Genomic DNA, 17,606 nt, shown 5'->3' with positions numbered 1-17,606 from the left:
AAAACGTTCTTGAAAAAAATTATCCGAGACGCCCTGGGAAACAGCCAATGGTGAACCCGGATGCTGAAGAGAGAAGCGAATCCTCCGATTCTCGAGGACCACTCACACCACCAAGGGATGAGGATATGTATTACAATCATGAGCAGTACATTCCCATTGTGGAACTTGAAAACCGGCAGCTGAAACAGCAGTTGGCAGAAGCCAACAAGCGGAATGAGGAGTTAGCAAGGATAGCCGCAGAGGCACAGGCGGCTCAGCCCCCGCCTCCGCGTGAAAACCAAGCTCCTCCTCCGAGGGACGTGCATGTTCCTCCCCGCAGGCCTTGTGGGCGTCCACAAAAGAATGCTGCCACAAGAAGGCCGGAACAACCTCCAGCACCAGCAGAGCCATCCGCTCCCTCGAGACCCCAGAGAAGTACCCAAGCTAGGGCCCTGGTTAATCCACCTGCGGGGGTACCTGCAGGAACTGAGAACAATCGAGCCCCTGCAGAGGCTTGGACTCAAGTCCCTGGGAATACACAGAATGCAACCAACCCATCTCGGGCAAACTCCGGACCGTCCACGCCGCGAAATGGGTGGCAGCCACCGTCACCCATACGGTTCCCTCCATCGCCTATAAGATATCCTTCACCTCCTCGTAGGAATGCTCAACCAGTTCGAGATGAGGACGAAAGACGTGCGGGGAGGAGACAAGAGAACAGGGAGGCTTTCCGGGAGCGGAGAGGTGCCCTATTTGAAAAAAGTCAAACGTCTCGATCTCGCACTGCAGAAACGAGGTGGCATGAAAAAGACCCATCTCGAAATAATCATGCGACAAGTTTTACTAGTGACGACTCTGGAGAAACCAGATTGGTCAGCATGCATGATCGAGGTCGAGAGAATACTGGGAGTCGCAGGAATCACTCCGACCTACGGGAACACTTGAATCAGAGTCGGGGTAATGTTAACCCGATAAACCCGGACCTGAGGGATCGCTTAAATAGGCGTAAAGACCCCCTACGAAGACGCGAACCTGGAATAGTGATCGACGACAACCAATTTCAGGCAATACCCCTCGCGGACCCAGTCCAGGAAAGAATTGATCAGTTAGAAAAGGCCTTCAGGCTCTTGAAAAATGAGCAAGGTCAGGGTCGATATGAAGACTCTGACAAGGAGCTTGAACCGTTTGCTCCCCATATTTCCAACACTCCGTTTCCCCAAGGATTTCGGATCCCTCACGTCCTAACGTTTGAGGGAAAGTTTGACCCGTACAGCCATTTGAGTACATTCAATACCATAATGAGAGCGAGTAACGTGGGTTACGAGCTCAGATGCATGTTATTTCCAGCATCATTGACAGAAAAGCCAAAAGCTGGTTCGAAAAATATAGAAGACACTCAATAACTTCTTGGGATCAGTTGTCTAAAGACTTCAAGAAGCAGTTCAGAGCCATGATGGGGGTTAGACCTGAGGCATCAACTCTGACTAACGTTCGGCAGCAGCCAGGCGAGGCATTGAAAAGTTACCTTACAAGGTCTAACTTGGAGGTTGCCCAAGCTCGGAATGTGGATGACAGCGGTCATATAATGGTTGTCCAAGCTGGAGTAATGCCAGGAAGTGCTCTCTGGGACGACATGTAGAGAAAACCGATGAGGTCCCTAACCGAGTTTAACAAACGAGCACAAAGGTTTGTCAATGTAGAGGAAGCGAGGTCGACACTTAATGTGACTTCCCAGCCCATAACTACAACGATAAACGTAAACTCTGCCTCAACTTCGACGGACCCACCAGCTTCAAAGCCTGCTGCGGAAACCCTTCCAAGAGAAAAAAGAACGAAGGGAGTAACCCCGAGGCCGAGGGAGGAAAGAAAAAGAAAGGGGAGAGATATTTCTCCGTGTACAGAGTGTACACCGAGCTCAATGAGTCTCGGGAGAAAATATATCTGGCTAATGAAAACCAGGTCCCCTTCAGACGTCCAGACCCAATGAGAAATCAGAAGTCCAAGAGGGACTCTAGCAAATATTGTCGATTTCACAGAGACACCGGGCATACTACTTATGAATGTCGACATCTGAAAGATGAGATCGAAGGATTGATCTCGAGAGGTTATTTCAAAAAATATGTCAAAAACCAGAATACTAATCAGGCGTCTACGAGCCAGAGGGCGGCTGCGCCACAGCCCGCACAAAACAACAATTCCCGAGCTAGGGAAGAAGATAGGCCCCCTCCAATTGATGGAGAAGACGTGATAACCATCTCGGAAGGGCCTCATCCTGCGGGGCATGAGAAGAAGTGCCCAAAAAAGATATGTGAACGAGCTAAAGACTGGGGACGGGTCTCCTTATGAACCCGAACCTAGAGCTCCAAAAAGTCAAAAGATTGAATCCCAACCAATAACCATCACTCAGGACGATGCGTCCCATGTTCAGTTTCCTCACCATGATCCACTGGTCATCACCCTCCAGCTGGCAAATAAAAGGGTCCACCGAGTTCTCATAGACAATGGGAGCTCAGTTAACATTCTCTATAAGGCAACCCTAGAAAAGATGGGACTCTCCCTTCGTGACCTGAAAGCATGTGCGACTGCACTATACAGCTTTTCAGGAGAAGGAATCGCCTGCATGGGATCCATCGAACTCCTCGTGACCTTGGGAGACTATCCAGTCTCAACAACCAAGATGATGGAGTTCGTAGTAGTAGATCTACCTTCAGCCTACAACGTGCTGCTCGGGAGACCCGCCCTGGTTGGGTTGGGGGCAGTTTCGTCTGTAAGGCATCTAGCCGTTAAGTTCCCGACCCCTAGTGGCATCGGGACATTGAAGGGATATCAGTTAGCTAGAAGGGAATGCTACAACATTTCCTTAAGAGGAAAGAAACAGACGAGCGCACAAGCACTCGTCATTGTTTAGAATAAAGACGGGACGGTCTTGGAGATTGATGAAGAAATCGATCCAAGGGTTGAGGAGAAGGTTGACCTCGAACCCTTATAAGAGCTCGAAGAGATTCAGCTCGAAGAGTCCGATCCCTCGAAAAAGGTAAAGGTTGGAAAACATCTCCAGGAAGAAACCAAATAGCAACTAATTTGCTTTTTGAAGAGAAACCAGGATGTCTTCGCATGGTCACATTCGAACATGGTAGGAATAAGTCCGAACATAGCGAGCCACGCGCTAAATATTGATAAAAGCTTCCCTCCGAAGCAACAAAAGTGAAGACAGCTAGATGACGACAGGAAGAAGGCACTGAAAGAGGAGGTCGACAGGTTAAAAGCAAACCGATTCATTAGGGATGCTTTTTACCCCGACTGGGTAGCCAATCCGGTGTTGGTCCCAAAACCTAATGGGACATGGCGAACCTGTATTCACTATTCGGACCTCAACAAAGCTTGTCCGAAGGACTGTTTTCCCTTACCAAGGATTAACCAGCTCGTGGATGCCACGGCGGGGCATGGACTGATGTCGTTCATGGACGCCTATTCTGGATATAACCAGATTCCCATGCATGCCCTCGACCAGGAACATACGAGCTTCATAACGGACAAGGGGCTATACTGTTATAATGTCATGCCATTCGGGCTCAAAAATGTTAGGGCCACATACTAGCGGCTCGTGAATATGATGTTTTCAGAGCAGATAGGGAACAACATGGTAGTTTATGTTGATGACATGCTAGTCAAGTCTCAACTTAACAATAACCATGTTGACGACCTCGAAGAGTGCTTTGGCGTGCTCCGGAAGTATAACATGAAACTAAATCCTCAGAAGTGCTCCTTCGGGGTATCATCAGGAAAATTCCTGGGTTTCATTGTAAACGCTCGTGGAATAGAAGCTAACCTAGACAAGATCCAGGCCCTGATCGACATGCCCTCACCTCGAAGACACAAAGATGTCCAAAGCTTGACCGGCAGGATGGTGGCCCTAAGTAGGTTTATTTCGAAATCTACAGATCGTTGTCTTCCGTTTTTCAACCATTTGAGAGGAGGCAAGAAATTTGAATGGACGGAAGAGTGCGAACTGGTCTTCCAGGAGCTTAAAAAGCACCTCGCAGAACCCCCCATCTTATCAAAACCTATTACGGGAGAAGTACTGTACTTATATCTTTCCACTACCGAACACGCAATAAGTGCAGTGCTCGGGCGAGAAGAAGAAAAGGCATAGAGACCCGTATATTACATCAGCAAAAGATTAGTGGGGGCAGAGTCGAGATACCCCTAGATGGAGATGCTAGCTCTCAACTTAATTCATTCATCTCGTAAACTTCAACCCTACTTCCAGGCACACCCCATACATGTATTGACTGATCAACCACTTAGGCAAGTCCTGTCTAAACCGGAGGCTTCGGGTCGACTTCTTAAATGGGCGGTAGAACTCGGACAATTCGAGATCACCTACCACCCGAGGACGACCATTAGGGCACAGGCATTGGCAGACTTTATAGTGGAGTGTACTGGAATGACCAACGATGAAGTTATAACCCTGGCCCACGAGCTATGGAAACTTTACGTCGATGGGTCATCTAATGAAAATGGATCGGGGGCAGGGGTCATTTTGATTACTCCCGCAGGGAACAGATTTCATTCTGCCTTAAGATTCAACTTCAATGCATCGAATAACGAGGCCAAATACGAGGCTTTACTGGTGGGACTTCGTATAGCCAAAGAGCTCGAAGCTAAAGCAATACATTGTTACAACGACTCCCAGCTTGTGGTTAACCAAATCTTGGGAGAATACCAAGCTCGTGGAACAAAAATGGCAGCTTACTTAGAGAAGGAAAAAACTGCATTGGAACATTTCGAGTTTTATGAGATCGAACAGGTTCCCCGAGAGAAAAACTCAAATGTAGATGCCTTAGCTCGGCTCGCTACTTCCGCCGAGAATGATGAGCTAAACGTTGTGCCAATATAACACCTCTCGACACCTAGCATTAACGATCCGGAGGAGGAAGATGTGTGTATGATTGAGTTTGAGCCTACCTGGATAACCCCGATAGTCAAATATCTCGAGACCGGAGTCCTTCCAAAAGATCGGAACCAGGTTCGAAAGTTAATGTATCATCCTCCCCATTACACCATTTTGGACAGAAAGCTATATAGGAGGGGATATTCCATGCCATTACTTCGGTGCGTGACCCCACCCGAAGCCAAGAAGATCATTGAAGAAATTCATGAAGGGTTCTGTGGAGATCATACTGGGGGGCATAGCCTGTCCAAGAAAATAATACGCCAAGGTTATTTCTGGCCTACCATTAAATCGGATTCTTTCGAGTACGTAAAGAAATGCGATAAATGCCAGAGGTTTGCCACGATTCCTCGAGCTCCACCATCCGAGCTGACCATGATGACTTCCCCATGGCCATTTGCGGTATGGGGAATCGACCTCATAGGCTCTCTCCCAACTGGCAAGGGCGGTGTGAAGTATGCTATAGTTGCCGTAGATTACTTCACAAAGTGGACAGAGGCTGAACCGTTGGCAACAATAACTTCCAAAAAGGTCCTTTACTTCGTGATAAAGAACATCACATGCCGATATGGGATGCCGAGGAAAATTGTATCCGAAAACGGAACCCAGTTCGATAGCGACTTGTTCACCAACTTTTGCGAGCAGAATGTAATAATAAAGAGTTTTTCGTCAGTAGCCCATCCTCAGGTGAATGGCTAGGTCGAAGCTGTAAACAAAACTCTCAAGAGTTCGCTAAAGAAAAAGTTGGAGGAAGCAAAGGGACGATGGCCCGAAGAATTTCCCCAAGTCCTATGGGGATATAGGACTACAGCTCGAACATCAACGGGACATACCCCGTTCTCTCTAGCATACGGTTGTGAAGCTATATTGCCTATCGAGGTCGAAATCCCAACAATTCGAACTCACATTTATGACCAAAGCTCGAACCACACTCAACTCGAAGAAACCTTAGACTTGATCGAAGAAAGAAGAAACGAAGCTCGGCTGAGGAACGCTGCCTACCAACAACGAGCTACCAGGTACTTCAACAAGAGGGTTCGAGATCGAAAGTTCAGTGTGGGAGATCTGGTGCTAAGGCGTGTATTTTTGGCAACGCGAGATCCAGTAGCTGGCGTGTCGGGCCAAATTGGGAAGGACCCTACCAGATAGAGTCAGTCATCCGACCAGTGTCTACAATCTAGTGAGATTGGATGGGAGCCTGGTACCGCGATCATGGAATGGCGAACACCTAAGACCTTACTATCAATAGTGTAGGAAGGATGTTGCCTGTAACCATGCTTGTTTATCTGTACTGTTTTGCCTACTTTTGGATTTTATTAAATAAAGAGTTATTTCGTCTGATATAATTTATTTTTGCAATCTCTCTTAATCTAATAACCTATGGTCACATTCATAGGATATTAAGGGGGCATCATTGGTATATATAAATACCACCAGCTTGAAAAATAAAGTAACATATATGAAATACATACAAGTGTTTGGATATAACCAAATGTGCGAGCTAAGGAAGTTTGGGTAAAACCAAATTATCAAAAACATATAAGTGTATGGATTACAAACCAATCACAACCTTAAAAGGTTTGGAGCAAACCTGCTAGAACTAATCGACGATAAGTTGGAACCTAAACCTAATTCGAGGTAAGTCGAGATCGAGGCTGGAGTATCTTATAAAAAAAAAAAAAAGTTTTGAACTCATAACCTCGGAGAGATAACCGAGGACGAGAAAAAGTAACAAAACAATAAGATATAACTAAACCGTTTACATTACACACCATACAAGTACTTTCGGGTTCATGGTTAAAGTAAAATCCGACCTTGATGAATAACGAGATTGGAAGCGGATAATTCGAGCAAACTGTGCATGAATGCATTGAGCCTCGAGCCTAAATCCAAACTATGTTTATACGAATAAATAAACATACGCGATTCTTTAATATAAAATGTGCAAAATATTTCAAACCAAGAAATGAAAAGCATGAGTATTAAAAGAAAAAAGAAATTGTATCAGCCCTACGGGCATAAAATAAAACAATTACAAAAATAAAGGGACGCAACCCCAAGATGAGATTCAAGAAGGAGCAGTCTCCTTGGCCTTCTCAGCATCAGCGGCACTAGACCCCTCAGGACGAATAACATGACTATCCTTCTGAACAACCTCGATGGCCGCCTCTCGAGCAGCCTCCTCCGCCTTAAGCCGAGCATTCCACTTATCTAGGAGCTTTGCCTCAAGAGGGCCTAGGAAGCTGGTATCGAGGTCATCGTTATTGGCCCATATTCTGTACATTGTCAAATCGACCGCCTGATCCTTCTTCTCTTTATACTCAGCAAGGAGGCGAGCCTTTTCACCCTCAATTATATCAAAAGTGGCGGCCTGGTCTTCTTCGAGCTTTTTGTTAGCCTCTTGGAGCCGAGTGTTCTCCTTCTCAAGCTCCGCGAGCCTGGCATTCTCCTTCTCAAGCTCTGCGAGCCTAGCATTTAGCTTCTCAAGCTCGGATGCCTTGGCCTTAAGCTCCTCGGCTCCTGCCTCGAGCTTTGCATTTGCTGCCTTCAGGTCATCACTCACTTTGAGTTGAAGATCCTTCGCCTCCTGAGCATAGGACTTGCTCGAATGGATCTTGTTGTTCAGCTTATAGTTAAGCTGGGCAGAAACAGCAAGAGTCTGATACACAAAAAAAAAATCATCATTAACACTCGGACCGTCTATAAATATAACTAAGAAAAAAAGGGGGAAGAAAAGTTACCGCGGCGGCAAGCTCGATACTCTTCTCGTAGAGGGCGGTGCAGTCTCGGGCGTTGTTCAAAAATTGCCATTGGGGAGCGTCGAAACTGCTAAAGCTCTGGCCGATTTGGGACAAGATGTCTGAGCCCAGCGTAGCCCCATGGGATCCAGCAGCATTGTCAATTACATACTCCTCAACGTGAGTAGAAACTGACAGCTTGTGAGTTAGAGAAGCAGAAGGCTTTTTGGGAGGTGGACCGAGTGTCGGGTGAACCAATACAGGAGGTTGAGGCTCGGCCATAATGGAGGCACCGACCTGTGAAGTCGGCACCACAGTGGAGCTCGTGGCAGGCGGAGCCGGGGGAGGAGGTGTTTCTTCGGTCCTCTTGAGGACCTTGGTAGGCCGGTCAACCTTTCGCGACCCTCTGGGGCGCTTGCTCCTCTTGGCACCGCCACTCTCGAGGATATTGTCGAGGTCGGAATCCATCTCACCTACACAGTCACACCCCAATGTGAGTTATAACAAAAAAGAAAAAGTATATAAAGTGACTCAGCATCGCGTAGATATACAAGTAATGAAAGGGCGAGTGGAGAGAAACCTAACTGGAACTCTCCTCCGAGCTTGAACTCGGAGACCATGAAATTCCCCCATCTTCAGAAGAGGCGGGGGGAGTACCTTCCTTATAGGTGGACGTCAACCTCGAAAGGTCCCTATAGTCATTGGTCCCATATTGGACGGCTATTCCGTCCCACACCTCGTTCAGACTAATACATAGTGTCATACTTCCCGAGCCAACTATCAAACCTATGAACCCGATCATCTACCCAAGTCCATATATAGAAATGGTCCCTATCATCCTTGCATAATACTAACCTATCGGGTTTGTTTTTTAATAGGGTGGGGGACCACATTTTCGAGCTTAGGATGACTGTACCTTGATCATCTGAGCCCGAGCTCGAGGCTTCGTCGTTGGCCTCGTTCCCCGACTGCGGGCTCCGTCGGCGAACCGGAGGCGGGGGCCTCACCTCTCTCCTTGGAGGGAGGATGCCTATTGGCAAAGGCAGGAGCTCCCAGAGGTCGTACTTTTTGTTGGACCAATCCGAGGTGGACTGGCCATCTCCCAAAAGCCCGCAAGCTCGGAGCTTACTCTCATGAAAAAGATATGAGAGAGACCTCCTGCCATAAGGGAGTTAGAGCAGAGCCTCTCTATGCTCCTTCATCACGTCAGTGGGAGTAGGACGATGATAGTTGGCTGGAAAATAAAACACATTTCAACTAAGTACGAGTCTACAGACAAAAGTCTGAGCACAGAGATAAAGAGGGTTGGGGTACTTACAAATCCGTCTGAATGAATAGTATCGAGACGGGGATAGGCCATCTGTCCAGAAGAAGGCCTTCTTAAAGTCAGGAGGATGGTTGGGAAGATCCTCGAACACCTTTTTCTCCTTGAGGTAGCTCGAAAGATAGTAGAAGTCGTCCCCTCCCCGAGCACGGGAGGGATTGCTTTTCAGACAGAAGAGATACAGGATCTCCTTTGGTGACGGTCCTTCCCACTTCAACTCGTGGTACAACGACTTCAGGGCAGACAGAACCCTGTAAGAATTAGTGTTGAGCTGGAATGGAGCCAACCCAAAAAAGTTTGTGAAGTCCTTGAAGAAAGACTTCAAAGGCAGTAACGCTCCTGCGTTCATATGCTCCTGGCTCCAAGCCGCATACCTCAGCTTGTTATCAGGATTTCCATCTCCTGGGGCATGGAAGCTTCGCTTGCTGGAAGTAGGGGCTCAACACCTTAAGGAGCGTGACAGTCTGAGACCGCGAAAGGCCAGGACATCGTTTATCTGACCTGTCGAGGTAACCGAGCTCCAGTAGTGCTCGGCCTCGAAGAACTCCCTCCATGGCTGCGAGGTAGAAGGCTCCCCCATCAGTGAGAATTGGAGCTCTCCTGGGTTGTACACGATGGTCGCTTTTAACCTAGGGTCGAGGGGGATCGACCTGGGCCCTGAATCAGTTTCTGGATAAAGAGCCTCTCGAAGGATTCTCTTCTTCTTTTCTATGACCTTGACGATTTGGCGGCGATAGTGAGCTCAGTTTCTTCATGTTCGCGCGCGAGATCGTATTCACGAATCAGACGTTGGTTCCGAGCAAACAGCGATTCTGGGCTCGGAGTTTTTGGCGAATACGGAATTGCCAGCAACGACCCCCACCGTCTTTCCAGATTCTGTGACATCTAGCGAGAAAGAAAAAATGGCGAGGGCCATGCATGCAAGGATTCAGGAATTACGAGCTTGGCAAGACAAGCTCGGAGAGTGCTTGGGTACGAAACAAGCTCGATACTGAAAACTCGATTAAGAGTCAGAACGTGTATTCTACGAGAAAAAGGAAGGGAGTGGATCAAATTTTTGAGAATCCCGAAATATCAGGGAAAAAGGTGACGGTTATTCAGAAATGGTAGCCTTGGGTATCGTGCATTCTTTAAAACCAAGATTTTGTACCCGATATCTTGGTGTGCAAGATATGTTTTTTAAATTTTGAAAACCCAGAAAAAAAAGAGACCTTGTTTGAGCTTGTTCTACATCAAAACTGGATTTGGAACCAGTGACTTAAACCTAGCATGGAAACTTAAACTTAAATGCCTATCGGCCAGAGCTTCCTAGCATGTCAAACTAAAAAATAAACCAGTACATTCCCAAAAATAAAAGAACAACACAGACAGACACCGGCATAAAGGAAAACGAAAAGATCATCAGATACTTACACAATGATGGCGATTGCAGAGAAATCGTTGATTGAAGGAAAGGCTGCAGGTATAACCTTACGGTCTCGAACAAGCTGGCGGTCCTTTGTTTCTTTGGCTGGGAGAACATGCAAAAGCAAAAAGCTCTCTGGGATGGCTTCTGGTTTTGTCTCTTTTCTTTTTTCTCTGATGAGTGTAAAATAAGAGGAAGAAGATGTCCAGGGCCTTATATATAGATAGTAAAAAGTGGTAAAAAGGGATTAATCTGAGCCATTGGCCAAAATCCTTATAAAATCCAACGGCCAGGGACAAATGACAAGATGGCACCGAAAAGGTGGCAGGCGAACAATCGTAGGCGGATTTCCAAGGTACTCGAGTACCTTGGATGAGCAATACCCAACTGACACGTGTCCACCCTCAAGTATGTGTGACGGTGTGGTTCCCGAAGAAAGTAGTTCAAAAGTTTCATTCTCATAGGATTCGAACAAATACTTTTGAGGGGGAAAAATGTTACACCCAGATTTCAAGCCTTAAGAATTGTGATCTCGAAAGCTGGATTTGTCAGGAATGGGCTCGTAATGTCTGGAACATGTGTCCGCCACCTAGGCACCGAACCTACAAAGCAGGGGCAACCTCAAAGATGGTAGCCTCGAAATCCCCACAAGCTCGAAAGGCAGACATCAAAGTATGTCTGTTCTCGGATGACCTCGGATCAGGGGTTCCGAGCCTAACATAAGTATGAGCTCGACGCCACATGATCTCGGGGAAAGTGCTACAGCTCGAAAGTCATTAAGAGACCTGGGTGGGTACGGAACTGACGATGTAGATCGATAACTTTGAATATCTTAGTGAGTCATTTTGGAGAGACGCAGTCTACATTCATTGTTGTAAATCCCCTATAATAAAGGGGTATTTATTATTCAGTTATACGTCCCCTGATCTTCAGGGGACGTTTCCTTGTATATAGGAGTTACAGGCTTTTAATACCATTGAATTTATTTACATATACAAAATAACTTCCCGAAATGTGTGGGATAGTATTCTGAAATCTCCTCTATAAATAGAGAAGTCATGCACCATTGTAAAAGACTGAATTTTTGGGATCTTGAGAGAAACTCTGGAGAATTCATTCTTGACGAATTTCCAGAAATCATCTTAAGTTCTAATAACAAAGACTCGCGGACTAGGCAAAGTTAACTACTGAACCACGTAAAAATTCCTGTTTGTCTTACTGTATTTTTCTGGCCATAACTATTTACTATTTTCGTGCTCTTTATTCACTGTTGACGAAAAACGGCGTCAACAATTTGTAATTAATTACAATTACCGTATATTTAGATTTTTTTTATTAACTTGCGGTATTTATGCAAATTTCCCATTTTAATTTGTATCTAGTACGTACCAAAACACATGATAGTGTATATCACCTTTCTTTTTAATAGTGGGTTTTTTTAAAATAAATATTTTATTTTATTTATATTTTTCATAATTAAATTTGAGATATTAATATTATTATTTAAAATAATTACTTAAAATATCAATATTTTTATTATGGGAATATACTCATTTGGTACCCTATGTTTTTCCAAAGTATCATTTTGGTACCCTCTGTTTTCAATAATGCTCATATAGTACCCTGTATTTTAAAATCGTACATATTTGGTACCCTAAACTCAGATTTGATAGATAAAATTTTGTCAATTTAATCGAACTGCTGTCAATTATGTAAGTTACAAATTTAAATTTAATTACATAATTACATATAACTGATGACAGTTTGGTCATATTGACAAAATCTTATCTATCAAATCTGAGTTTAGGGTACCAAATATGTACGATTTTAAAATACAGGGTACCATATGAGCATTATTGAAAACAGAGGGTACCAAAATTATAATTTGCAAAAACACAAGGTACCAAATAAGTATATTCCCTTTTAATTTTATAATTCATTTTTTATTTATTTATGATTCTATTTTTTAAAATAACCAAATCCAATTCAGTACCAAATATAGTATTGGATTCAACATATTCTTATCTACTCCTATCCAATCCTGCGTGTCCAACAGACCCATAAATATTTGAAGAAATTACATGTAGTACCCAAATTAAGTTAATCCCTTCTATTTTTATCAAAAAAAAATTTAATTATTAATTAATAAACACTTTTTTTAATTACAATGCATATTTTACTATGTCTAGGCATTGAAATGTAAAGCAGAATCCTTTGAGATGTAAACCACAAGACTTTGAAATGTAAACTACAAGTCAAAAATGTAAAACATACGTTCATAAATGTAAACCACAAGCCTAAAAAAGTAAACATTTTCAAGTTTTTTCAATTATTTTTCTTAAAAATCGTATTTTCGTAATTATGAAACTTTGAAAATTGTATTTTTGAAAACGTAAGTCCATATTTTTTTTTAAAAAAACCGTAAAAAATAAAAAATATATATTTAAGAAAAAATCTCAATAAAATATGTGGCCATCCCAAAAGTACACATAGGCCAGCCCAAATGCCGAGTTTATTAGGGAAAAGTTGAGAACTACCAATTTTTAAGAGTAGTTAACTAAAATTAGACACTAAATATATTTACTTGAACTTTACCCATTATTATCATGAGATTTTCCAAATTACCCTTATTTGAGCACATGATTCTAAGTGTTGTTGTAATGTGTATTATATGTGTCATATTATAGTTAAATTGGAAATACATTCTAATTGTAGTGTGTTTAAGGAGAAAAAAAAAAGCATGTAATTGAAGGAGTATAATGGGTACATCAATTGAAAATTTGGGTACTAAAATAAAAGTTAAAAATAGTGGGTAAAAATTAAAGTGTATCATTTAAAATGGGTACAGGATCTAATTTCCACAGTTAGTTGTTTATTAGGACTGAGAAAGTCGATGGACTGCTCTAGCCTCTATCAGTGGATAGGCCTAACAGTAGCCCACCCTGTGTTTTCTAAAATAGTTCAAATAGACCCCTAAACACGATTTTGATCAAAGTTTTTTGAACTAAAATACAAATAATTCATCAAACTAACAACTCAGAACAACAATATAGTCATTCTGCCTAAGAACTGTGTTGTTATACTCAATTTTTTGTTCATCAAAATCAAGTTTAGGGACCTATTTGAATAATTTTACAAAATACAGAGTTCAAAAAATAATTTATCAAATCACAAAGTCCAAATAAATAATGAGTCAAAACACAAGGTCTAAAAAAATATAAACCCTTAAAATATTACAATAATTGATGTGATAATTTTTTTCACCATTCGTATTTATTTTAAACAAGATTTACTATTTAAAAAAATAATAACACACTAATTAGTATAATATTTTATTGAATAATTTGAGTGTATATACCAGTGCTCATATGCTAAACAAACAGCATAAATATGATGGTACGTCTTGTCTTTTAGTTTTAGGCTAGTGAAATCATTAATTTAGTCTTTAATTTGGCAAATGATTATTTCAAGGAATTTCACTATAGCCAATTATATATATCCTTCTTAAAGTCAAAAATAGTACTTATAACCATTGTAGGAGGCTCTATAGCTAGCTAGGTTCGACCAAGGGATCTAGTGGCGGAGCCAGGATTCAATTGCAGTGGGGGCACATAAAAATAATACATTAAATATAAAGTCAATTACAATTATCATTCTAGCAAAATAAAAAATTACAACTCTCCTCGTCTAGTTTTCATATTTTGAAAGCGTAGCATAATAGTTTCATTATCTATAGCATCACAAATTTCTTTCTCGATGTATACAACCAAACTATCATTTATCAATTGATCTCCCATTCGGTTGCGTAACTTGTTCTTCACAATATTCATGGCAGAAAATGATCTCTCAACTGTAGCTGTAGCAACAGGCAATACCAACGCTAAATTTAACAAACGATAAACCAAAGAATATACCCTATTCTTTCTTGTTTCAACCATTTTTTTTGTGAGATCACCAATGCCTTTCAAATCTCCAAACTCTTTACTTGTGCGCATATCAACAATGTAAGTCTCAAGTTGATCATCTAGTGCCAAGATTTCAAAAGCAGAAAAATCATCTGGATAAAACTCGGCAAATCGAATTAATTTTTCTTTGTCAAAAGCATAGAATAAATCAATAGGAGACAAACATGACATGCATACAAGCAATTCAGTATTCACCTCATTGAAACGATTATTTAGCTCTTGAAGTTGCATATCAATCACTGAATAAAATAGCTCCACACGAAAGAAATGCAAGTTTGTAATTTCATGAGATTTGCGTCGTGATCTACCTCGAGGTGTCCAAATATCATCCATCTTGGGAATATTAATGTCGTTCTTTTTGCAAAATGAAGAGACTTTATCAAGCAGATAATCCCACCCATTCTCCCGCATGTTTTGTAATTGTTGCTTGCATATCTTAACTAAGCACATGGCATTTAAAATATCTTGATCCTCCCTTTGTAGTGCTCTTGACAACTCATTTGTAACACCCAATATGGTTCTCATTAAATGGAGACTAAATATAAAATCAAATGATTGCATCGTTTCCAACAAATTCTTTGCTTCAAATCTTTGTTCACTTGATCCATCTTCAACAATTGTTTCAATAACTTTAATTGTAGATGAAAACATAGTAATCAAGCTCATTAACGTACCATAATGTGAACCCCAACGTGTGTCTCCAGAGCGTTTAAGAGAAGTATTTTGATTCAAACCACGTCCCCTTGAAATCTCACCATTTTCAAGTGCTTCCGCAACTATTTTAATCTGATTATCTTGAAGAATATCACAACGCTTAGATGACCCACTAACAACATTCACCACACTAGAAGTAAAAAAAAATAGTGAATCAATCTGAATATGTCTTCTGGCCACAGCTACAAGCGCTAATTGAAGTTGATGTGCAAAACAATGAATGTAAAAAGCACAAGGATTTTCCTTCAAAATAAGTGCTTTAAGACCGTTGAACTCACCTTGCATATTACTTGCTCCATCATAACCTTGTCCTCTTAGTCTTGATATACTCAACCCATATCTTGAAAATAGTTTATCAATTGCAGCCTTAAGAGACAAAGCAGTAGTGTTAGGAACATGTTCAATGCCTATAAAGCGTTCAATCACATGTCCATTCTTGTCCACATAGCGCAACACAATAGCCATTTGCTCCTTTGTTGATATATCACGAGATTCATCAACTAAAATAGAGAAAAGAGAATCTCCAATATCTTTGATAATAATATTGGTAGTTTCAACTGCGGCAGCATTAATGATGTCTTTCTGAATATCGGGTGATGTTAATTTCAGATTTTCAGGAGCATTTTTTAGTGTAGCAATTCTAACATCATCATTAAAATAAGCTGCAAATCGTAAAAGCTCTAGGAAGTTACCCTGATTTGTTGAGTCTAGAGATTCATCATGGCCACGAAAGGCAAGTCCTTGTCGTAAAAGATACCGTACACACATCACAGATGTTTCCAACCGGGTTCGATATTCTTTTTTAACTTGACTTGACTGCTTAGAAATAATAGTTTCAATATGTTGCTTTTGGTTCATCAAGGCTTCACAGTTTCTACGAGCTTGGTTGTGCTTGCTACCAACATGTCCAACATGAGTACTCAATCTTTCTATCTTTCTCCAATTTGAAAACCCTTCAATAACAAAAGATTGGTTGCCCAACTTTTTACCACCGGTTGGTCTAAAAAGATAACACCACAAACAAAATACAGCATCTTTTTCTATGCTATATTCCAACCAATTATAATCATCAAACCAATCAGGATTAAATATTCTAAATGCTTGTCCACATTTTTTCTTGGGAAAATCATGATGTCGAGGTTGACAAGGACCCATTTGCATATAATGTCTTCTAACTTGGTCTCGAATATTTGGATTATAATTCAAAATTGGGATCCTTAAACCTAGATCAGTAGGAAGATCTCCAAGATTGAATTCTTCTTTACTTGTCTTTGCATTTGCATCATTGTTTGCTTTTTTTCTTCCAAAAAATGGAAGCTCTAATTTTCTTTTCAAATCTTTATCCATATCTGTATTTAAAAAAATTATGTCAAACTTAGTAAAGATATAATAAAAATAAAAGTGCAATATGTCATGCACTTTCATACCAATATACAAATAGAGAAATCATCACTAGAAGCATATATGATATATAGTAGTATATCATAAATTCTTTCAGCATAATTAAACACTATCATTGATTTTACCAATAAAAAACTCAGCAAGCACTAATTCTCAACAATTCAGTGTTGTATTTGGTTCCCCTGAACCTGATTATGTTGTTTAATGCTATTTACTAATACAAACATTGGAAGCATAATATCACTAGTCCTTAAAATAATTATCTGCCGAAAATGTACAATCACAACAGTAAAGTTAGATTTAACACCACTATTTATATATTCATTTAAAAAGTAATCCTTAAAAAATATATACTTGGAATGAAAGCTAATTTTTTGCTTGAAAAATCTGCAGCAGGTTACAGTTAAGTTGAGCAAAAAGACAATTTTTAAGACAACCAAAATCAAGAACAAACTTAAAAAGATAAAAACTTGGTTTGATCAACTCAAAACCAGAAACAAAAAGAAGAGAGAGAGAGACCCAATACAAAAAAAGACCCAAAAAAACAAGTTTCAAAAACAGAGAAACCCAAATCATTTGAATACTTACAAGAATACATATTTTATAGATTTTACTTGTATTCCCTTTCTTGTTGAACCACCATCTCCATATACAATCTGAAATTTTTTCTAAACAATAAAAGCAAAAATAAATTAGAAAGATAATCAAATTAAATATCAAAACAAAATCAAACTTATACGTGAAGAAAACAAAGCTTTTAAGCTCTTTTTTTTTTACCTTAACTTCACAGTGCTGAGAACAAGCACAAAGATCAAGAAAGTGAAAGACAAATGGGAGGGTTTACCAATTTTAAGTTTTATATTAAAAAAATATTAAAAAAATTATATATATAAAAAAAAACAGATAAATAAGACTGGGGGCACGTGCCCCCACATGCCCCCACTTGGCTCCGCCCCTGCTTACAATCAACACTTTTGAATATATAACTAAATAATTTTTAAAAATCTTACAATGATACAAATACAAAAGTTTCACTATTTTTCTTATACTTCATTTTAAAAAAAAATTTTACTCCATACTATTTAAAATCATTTTATTTGATAAAACTGAAACAGAATAACAAATT

At 40.9% G+C, this 17,606-nt stretch overlaps 1 protein-coding gene across 1 annotated transcript; it reads right to left on the bottom strand.

The window, feature by feature from the left end:
- Positions 1-14,020: 14,020 nt before the first annotated feature.
- Positions 14,021-16,426, bottom strand: LOC133791555 (uncharacterized). Its single transcript, XM_062229476.1, has one exon. The coding sequence runs from the start codon at positions 16,424-16,426 to the stop codon at positions 14,072-14,074; it is 2,355 nt and encodes a 784-aa protein (XP_062085460.1). The 3' UTR covers positions 14,021-14,071.
- Between the last annotated feature and the right edge of the window lie 1,180 nt (positions 16,427-17,606).

Source organism: Humulus lupulus, chromosome 7 (assembly GCF_963169125.1).
Source record: "Humulus lupulus chromosome 7, drHumLupu1.1, whole genome shotgun sequence".
NCBI lineage: Eukaryota > Viridiplantae > Streptophyta > Magnoliopsida > Rosales > Cannabaceae > Humulus > Humulus lupulus.
The sequence above is the reverse complement of the archived record's forward strand: the minus strand, read 5'-3'. Positions and strand labels throughout refer to the sequence as shown.